General features: G+C 38.3%; 1 protein-coding gene across 1 annotated transcript in view; it reads right to left on the bottom strand.

The window, feature by feature from the left end:
* The window catches only part of Oamb (Octopamine receptor in mushroom bodies), a 21,472-nt gene that overhangs the window by 10,338 nt on the left and 1,950 nt on the right, over positions 1-9,184 (bottom strand). Inside the window, exons 2-4 of the mRNA XM_017897360.1 lie at positions 2,397-2,534; positions 885-983; positions 682-809 (exon numbers count right to left, since the gene is read on the bottom strand). Coding sequence (XP_017752849.1) covers positions 682-809; positions 885-983; positions 2,397-2,534 — 365 coding nt within the window. The remainder of the gene's footprint in view (positions 1-681; positions 810-884; positions 984-2,396; positions 2,535-9,184) is intronic.

Below are 9,184 nucleotides of genomic sequence, written 5' to 3'. Positions count from 1 at the left end.
TAAAAGTTTGCAAATCTAATTCGCTGTCACTGTTCAGAAATTTCTAACATTCCAGCATTAAAACTTGCAAACTTGGTAGCATCGAACTTGCAAGCTCCTATTCAAATCAAAATCGTCGAATTCTCCAATTCCATGATTTTTAGAAACCATAAGTCCTCGGAGTATCGCGATAGCATTCCAAAATTGTGTACTCCGAAGCAATATTAAATATTACGAGTCTCGTTGAGAAATTCTGAAATTTCCAAACTTCTTTGTCTTCATGCCAACTCCCAAATTTATCACTAACTAATAAACTCCAAGTTCTAAGATCTTCAGCTTCTTTAAGAAACCTTCGTTCCAACAATTAGACGCTCCTATCCCCAGAAGATCGAATCAAAATCGTCGAATTTTCCAATTCTATGATTTTTAGAAACCGTAAGTCCTCGGAGTATCGTGATAGCATTCCAAAATTGTGTACTTCGAAGCAATATTAATTATTAGGAGTCTTATTTTGAAATTTTCAAACTTCTTTGTCTTCATCCCAACTCCCAAATTTATCACTAACCAATAAAATCCAAGTTCCAAGATCCTCAGTCACTTCGAGAAATTTTCCTTCCAGCAGTTAGACGATTCTCTGTGAAATGTGGAATCTAGGGGGTGGGAAAAATCAAGGGACACGCTTCCCTGGATGTTTGTCCTCACCTGTAAACGACGTAGCCAGCGTCGTTGGTCAGCTCGCAGATCCAGGGACACGGTTTCACAGGGACGAGGATGGTGGTGGTGTTGAACGGGCCGTTCTGAGCGGATGTCACGTTGTGCGCGGGATGAGACTGCGGGACGAGAGCAAGAAAGTACAGAGACATGGTATAACGAGCGAACAAACTGTCGACATCGCTGATAGTTACCCGTTTGTCTTTCCAGCCGACCAGGGGTGGGAAGCAGATGACGAAGCTCAAGATCCACACGGTTGCGACCAGCAGCCTCGCCCTCCTCGGTGACATGATCTAGATTTCAAGAGTAGACTAGGGTTACTCATCGCGAAACGATTTAGCAAAACGGGGTAAATTGGACTCGATGGGAGTTAGGAAAATTAGGATGGAATTTCAGAGTGCCAGAGTTCAGAAAGTTTCTTTGGGCAAACCTAATTGCCAATATGTCATTGACATTTATGCCATATAATACCATTGCAATTTATGCCATATAATGTCATTGCCATTTATTTCTAATTTTATGAGAATTTTTGCGATCAAATTCAAAATTTTTTGGAAGCTTATATATGACTTCGACATATATATGCAAACGTGTTGGAAATATTGGAATATTTTTCACAGCTATTAAAAATTTAAAAAATTTTAAGAACATTCAGAGATTGTAGAAAATTTTTGAAAACTTCGAAGAAATTTGAAATCTTCGAAAATATTTAGAAATTTCTAGATGCGTACGTGAACCTCGAAATTATGTTACTAATGTACAACCCCCAGAGAAATTTTGACGATTTTACAAATTTTCGAATAGGTACCTCTCAGCATATAGAATCTTTAATATTCTCAGGATCTTTTGATAACATTCAATGTTCTTCGAGATTTTATAAAACCCATTAACCCTTTCACTGCCACGCCAAAATCACATCTTTCCTCCAGAACGCCATGGGAGTGTTCTAATATTTTGTTCATGTTCTAATAAAAATTTTTAATTGTTCAATGAGGTACTTTTTATTTCAATGTATCTTCTAATTAGCGGTTATATTTAAAATGCACTCACTGTCAATTTTTATTCAATTTTCTTTAATGTAGTTTAATCAGTTCAAGTGCTCTGGTCACCAATGACCACCGTGGTGTCACATCAGAAACCGTGGCCGGTTATATATGACCAACGTGGCAGTCAAAGTGTTAAAAGCCTCCAATAATTTTCCAAAAATCTCGTAGCCTGAAATCCTCGAAAAACTCCCAATATTCTATTAATAATTTTAGTCTACGAATTTTACGAAATTTACGAATTTTAATCTACTGATATCTCCAACTAAAATTCTCTGCATTAAAATTCGAATACAATCTCCAATATCCATCAAGAATTTCTCAAATATCACTGTCTCTTAGTTCCCACTTTCCAAACATCGGTATGCACACTGTCCAGATTGCAGGACCAAGATTGTGCATCGAGATGCTCGAAACAGCGGGAGAACTTCGATCGTGTCTACAAATAACATTATCAAGCAGAAAGTCAAACGCTGCAAGTTCAACAAACGGTCGATCAATTAACCATTTCGATGAGAAACGTTCAGGACACCGGCTATTCGAGGGAGAGGCGCAGGGGGTTGAAGAGAATGGGGTGGCCGGAGGAGACAAATGGCTTCATCGAGCGTTCCCATGGCCGCACACCTGTTCCATGAAATCGAATAATCGGTAAATGGTACTTGCCTGAGGATAACTGACTGGCCTGGTCACCGCTAAGTATCTATCCAGGCTGATGGCACACAAATTCAATATCGACGCCGTGCACATCCATACGTCCACCGCCAGCCAGAAGGAGCACCATAGATCACCGAATATCCAGACCTTCGAAAGGCGAATCGCAGTGGAATCCATTAGTTTCGAAATCAATTTTGCGTCGTTTCCAAAGTTCGTTTCGAACCGTGGAAATGGTCGTCAGTGGCGTAAAGCCTGGAATTTTCTTTGGTTAGGCCATTCAAAGTCTGGTTGGCTCGTCTTATGGAGGAAGACTCGCGTAAAAGTGTCTTCGACCAGGCTTTTAAAACATGATTATGATTGGCATTTAAAAAATGATATAAAAATTGGTATCTCATTTTATAAGAGGGAATTTTGGAAATTTCTTGAAGAAGGGATTTGGGAGAAATTATTTGGTTTCGTCCCGGAAAATCCATTGTATTAGGCAATAATTACTAGGTACGAAATTATTGGCACATTACTTGGTAATAATAATTACTCTCATGAATGATTTATGAGAGACAAAAATGGCCATTGTATTATTTAATTAAGTTTTCCGAATAAAATTAATCTTCGATCCAAAATTTCTCTCTTCAGAAAATTGTGTCCGATTTTAAATCGTATTTTATATATTTACAATTCTTTCTTAATTTTTAACCTTCATTAAATAAATTTGCAATTATTTTTACATTTTTATGTTCGGAAAATTAGGTACTATATTTTCTATTTTTCTCATAAAATAGAACCGAGTAATTTTTCCTTCTTCATAATAGAAACAAATTTTGGATTATTTTCAGCAACTTCTCATGTTTTGTAAATTAAATAACATCTTTTTGCAGTCTACTTCTTACCTGCTTCGCAAAAAGCATGCATTTGGGAGCATTTCCAACAAACTTTCCAAACTTAGAGACGTAACGTATCCCGCGAGTTATTTACATGTCAATAATTTACCTCTCCCCCCAAATATACATATTTAATAATTTAAAAGGAAGGATAACAATTTGGCAAGACGAGAATGTAAGAATATTTTTGCCACGCTTTTCGGAGAGCCTGAAAATTAAATCGGGTATGATCGGAAAAATTGAATCTCGTTAGAAACTCACGCGAATCGGATGGAGAACCGAGAGATCTTCGGATCTCGATTGTGTCCGGGATTTCTATTCGTCTCGACTCGTATAAATCTTTCCACGATGGCTTTATGGTTTCTCGTTGTCCCCCAACCCCTTCGTTTTTAGGCAGCCGAGTTGCACACTCGAATCCACGTTTCAACGATACATCCTCCACTAGCTACAATACCTTCATCCATCCCCATTCTACGTTTCAATCTCCTCGTCTTCTCTCGAACATCGAAACCGATACCCTATCCTACTGCCTGGCAAAGCCGAGTCGAGAAAGTCGCTACGTTTATGGGAAACGCGGACGATTTTTAAGATTTCTGCATCTTCGAGATCCTTGTGTTTCTTCTCTTACGTCAGACATATTGGATTACCTCGGGGATATTTATAGATCATTTGTAAAATAACGTTTGGGAAAATATTTATTATCGAGGGAATTTTTGTACGTGGTTCATGGATAACGTGACATTTATTTATTTTTATTTTTATTTTAATCGATGGTTTAGACAAGGGTGTAGACTTTTATTTGGGGAAAATGAAGTGGTTTGACGGAAGATAAGAAAAAGGAAGATTGGACAAAATTTTTCCGAAGTATTTAATTTAACTAGATAATTAATTTTCCTTTTTTCTTCTTAAATATTTTCCTCAGCATTGAGAATTATACCATTGTATCAGGAAGATCGGAAGGGTATAGTAAGAAATACGTGTATAGAATTTTTATGATAATTATGTAAATTAATATCTCATAATTATTATAAGAAATAAAAATATATTATTCTTAGTAAAGGACTATATTCCAACTCTCGATGACTCGATTACCGAAACTCTATCGAACGGCCATTATAACGGTACGTTATCTCCGAGCTAAGACCAGAATGCACCCCGACACCTCGATCGAGCCTTCACGCCAGGGTGTCGCGCATAATGCACCCCCATGCAGCAGGTGCAACGGGGTTTGCAAGCGACTGCACACGGCTGCTGGCCGGTGCAACCACCTGTTTCGAATTACCCTCGACTCCTGTCCACGCCGTTGTTCGATTCGATTAATCGCCGCAAACCCCGAGCTCGTGATAATGCAATGCATGCTCGTTATTAATACTGACCGCGGGAATATTTGGGGGTTGTGCGATGCTAATTAACTCTTCTTGTTCATCACCAAAGAGAATTCGTTGAAATTATTAACCGAAGTCTCGTATCGATTGCGCGCAACGGTCGATATTCATTCAATTTGGGGGAAATCTGATTTCTCTGGAACTCATTGGTGTAAATTTTCTAACTTTACAATTTTTCCAGATTCTAGGGTTCTTTTTTCCTTTTTTTTCTGTTTGCATTTTTATTTTATGTTTTCTTTTACGAAATTTCTAATGGTTTTTCCTTCTTGATACCCTGCCTTTTTTCCCATAGATTCAAAGATCCAGATTAGTTTTTCAATTCTTCTTTTTCTTTTTATTCAAATTTAATTTTCCACATGCTTTTTTTAACGTGAAAATACCATGAAAAATCCCTTTATTAACTTTTTACCGGGGGGAGAAGATTTTGAATACAATTTTTGAATAATTCGGAATTACCAAATTCTTGACAGATAACGTATGTACAATATAAATAATGTACACCATCAGAATTGAGAACAATCGAAGAAAATCCATGAAAAATGATTTTAAGATTAGAAGATTCGAACTCCGTTTGTTTTGGTGGAAGGCAGAGTCCTTCCTTCCGAAGCCACCTTGACTCTTCGATCAAGGCTTCTTTAATAAGTTACTTATTGCAGAGAATATATGAGACATTCAATACTTCCACAAAAATATAAAATATAACTAAATTCATCGCTAAATTGACTTTTTCACAGTCAACAAAACATCAGATTCCCAGTATTAAACGATCTATCTGGAAAATATTTTTCTAATTGAAATTTGAATCCCCTTTCACCTTTTCGATTCCAGCTAGTCCGGTAATTGTTGAAATAAATTTTCGACAATAAAAATTCCAATTCTTCGGTATTCGTGATATTTTTTCCAATAAATAACCGAAATTCAATTACTTGGAAAAGAGCAATACAATTTACACGGCGGATATGAACCCGTTACCCTTTCCACATCCGCCGATTGTCGCGCATGCAACGCAATCTCAACAACGCAATTTCCCCATAAGATTAGTCGTTTCGTGCTCTCAATCATGCAATAATCTAACGAAACTCGCTGTTCTTTTGCCGGCAATTTTTCTCCCCATCATCGCGTCCTCGAATTTCCTCCAGCAGCCACGAGGACTTCCGACAAGTTTACCTGGCTACGTGAACGAGCTTCGTTTCACCATTAGCTCGCTTTTATCGCGAATCCATGGGGTCGAACGATGAATACGCGAACGACACTCTTCGTATATTCTCTCTGGGCGGATACGGTTTCCCGACGGTTTTCCTTTCGCGTGGAAAACGCTGAAGAGCTTTGGGAAAATGCTCTTCCCAAAGCTGTTTCATGGCGTGGAAAGAGTCCCGGGGATTATTCGTGTTTTTACGTCGATATAAGATGTTTTTCCTATACACTAGCTGGCTTGAATAAAAGGCTTGTTGTCGAGTAAAAGGGGTGGTTTGGCTTCTTCGGGTTTAGTATTAACCTAGCTGTTTCATTCCACGTCCCGGACGGGGATTTGAATATTTTCCCGTATTTTTTCAGAGAAATATCGGTGTCTGAGAATATACGTGCATCATTAATGAAAGTTCGTTATCAAAAATTGGGTTCCCAACACATAGAATTGGAAAAAATTATTTACATATTTCTGAGATTAATAAAAATAAAATTTCAAATCTAATAATAATTATTTCGAAATGGGGATTGGTAGTTTTTATAATATAAAATTATTTAGGAATTATTTAGCAATTTTTTAAATATTTTATATTATCTTGTATATGGATAATATAAATTATATTCTGGAATTCTTAAACGTAATTAATTATCCAAGATAACAATATAAAATATTTAAAAAATTTGTAAATTTAGTGGGATTGATTTTAGATTAGGATAAGATACAAATGTTCTTATTTCGCAATTACGAATTGATTTTAGATATCTCTCGAATGCAGCTCAGTTTATCGATACTTACTTTAACCACCATAGCTCTCAACTTGAACCTCCTGGTACTAACAACCTGCTGAATCCATTTCATCATCATTTTTACAATCTCCTTTACTTTTCTAAATTAAACACGCCGCATTTATTTATCCAAAGCACGCACTCTGAAACACGTGATCATCTTCCAGCAGAAAAGAAATTTATCAAATCCAAGACACCTGGTTTCATCCCTATAGTGCAAGGGGTTAAAGACACCCCAAAAATTTGGGGTGTAATTTTTAATGGAAATTAAATTAAAAATTGCCATAAAATAATAAGAAACAACACTATCTCGGTGCAAAATTCTTCTAGTCTGTCCATTTGACGAAAGAATAATAAATTTCCTCGATCTGGAAATCCGTCCAGCTCGAAATCCAAATGCTCGAACCTCGAAGCGGGATACCAGGCGCAACAATCTTCCGGCTGCCTCCGACCCCATCCCCCTGGCCAGGAACGTTCATCTTTCGGGGGGTTGAATCACGGACGCCGGCCAGGAAGAAACGGAGGACGAAAGCTGGTAAACTGTTGCGCCTAACTCACCCCAATTCGTGGTTATTTCGCCAGCTCGCTTTTTGCCACGAATTCTTCGGGGTTCGCAGACCGAGTATATTGGCTCGGAGGGTAGAAGGTTGCTTTAATAGTCGGGATAATTGTGCGGAGATATTTTTATCACGAGTTCTTTGGACGTTTCTCGAGAAATAAAAGGATTAATGGCGTTGGGACATGGTGTTTATGGAGTTAGGCTAAGAGGAGAGAATTGAGTAGAAATGATGTAATTAGGTGATAAAGGGGTAGTTGCTGCTTCCTGTTCCTTTGATTCATTTGATCATTTTTCCAATAATTGGCAGTACTTTTTTAATAATTAATAATAATTAGTATTCCAGAGATAATAGAAATATAGTATATTCATGTTATTTTCCTGTTCTATATTAGGATTATTTTTATGACGAGTTCTTTGGATGTTTCTCGAGAAATAAAAGGATTAATGGCGTTGGGACATGGTGTTTATAGAGTTAGGCTAAGAGGAGAGAATTAAGCAGAAACGATGTAATTAGGTGATAAAGGAGTAGTTGTTGCTCTCTGTTCCTTTGATTCATTCAATCTTTTTTCCAATAATTGGCAGTACTTTTTTAATAATTAATAATAATTAAATTAATAATTAAATTAATAAAAATAAAAATATAGTATATTAATGTTCATAGGATTATTTTCTTTCTTGATAGTTAATTTGTGTTTATGTAAAAGGGTTAAATCCAATTTTTATCTTCTTCGTTCCCACGCAAAATAACGGCGAATTAAATAAATTATTCGTTAACCCCTTGCAGCACGATCTAATTATGAAATATTTCGCATTGTAGAATCGTTTAATTTTAATTTACACACCCATTTTATCCGCGATAAAATTATAAAGTTTCTTAGCTTTATTCAAGTTTGCATTCAGATTTCGCGCGTTAAGTGATAAACCACGTTAAACGCAATTTCATTTTAATATAGGACTTAGCACGAGAAACTCACGAGTTAACCTATCAATTTATCAAATTTTCCCTAATCTCCTACAACTACGCGTTTCCCCATATCTCTACCAATAACCATGATATAAATAACGAGTTTTCCCCAGTTTCACGCAATTTCCTCGTGACCTGAGATTTCTCAGCACGCCAGACGAATCGAAATTCGAATTTTCCGCCCCGCACGAGAAACAGGAATACGTGGAATCAGTGTGAGATGGGAGGCAGATTTTATCCGGGAATTAAATCGTTTTTAATAAACCAGAAGCTCCGACGCCCGCCTCGTTCGATCCTTGAGCTTGAAAACTCGCGGGCGAAAAGAGAGCAGCAAGAGAACCAGGCTCCAGCCTTCCGAGGATCGGCGTTGGCAGCACCGGAAGCGGAACGAAGCGTTTAACGGGCCGGGATTCGCGCATCGTCGCTCCAATATTCCGTTCGTCACGAAGTTTCGAGTTTCACTGCAGACTCGCACTCGAGAGCACTCGAAGCTCGGCATCCAGCGTAGCAGAACTCGCGGCACAACTCATCACGCTCGCTTCGTCTCGATTCCTGCCATTATGCTAGCTCTCCTTACGCGTAAAGGATAAAAATAAAGGGAAAAGAGAGGGGACGAGGATAAAACGAAGGAGAAGCAAAGAAATAGGGGGAAGAGGGATGGGTATGATCGATCGCAGGGTGAATCATGGGACGGACGAGAGATCAAAGGCCGACACGCAACGGGACTGCTCGCCGAACGATGAAAAATCGCCGATGGAGGGCGCGGCGTTTCCGGCGTCCGGCTCGCTTTGAAGCGTTTCGCTCCCATTCGACGGGACGGCGTTTTAATTTTAAGCTATAAAGTGCGATATTACTCTGCGGCTGTGTTCGTGGCTGGAAAAGGCTTTGCGAGCAAATCTCTTTCTTCTCCCACGCCGGAAGATCGAGTTTCCAGGCTTCTGCGAACATCGTCGTTGACGAGGCTCGGCGTGGAATCAGTCTTAGGGGATTCTTTTATCTAATTCGAGCCTTCTACGTGTTATACTTGTCGAATTTGGATC

This window comes from Eufriesea mexicana, unplaced genomic scaffold (genome assembly GCF_001483705.2).
Source record: "Eufriesea mexicana isolate 0111107269 unplaced genomic scaffold, ASM148370v2 scaffold415, whole genome shotgun sequence".
In the NCBI taxonomy this organism is placed as follows: domain Eukaryota; kingdom Metazoa; phylum Arthropoda; class Insecta; order Hymenoptera; family Apidae; genus Eufriesea; species Eufriesea mexicana.
The sequence above is the reverse complement of the archived record's forward strand: the minus strand, read 5'-3'. Positions and strand labels throughout refer to the sequence as shown.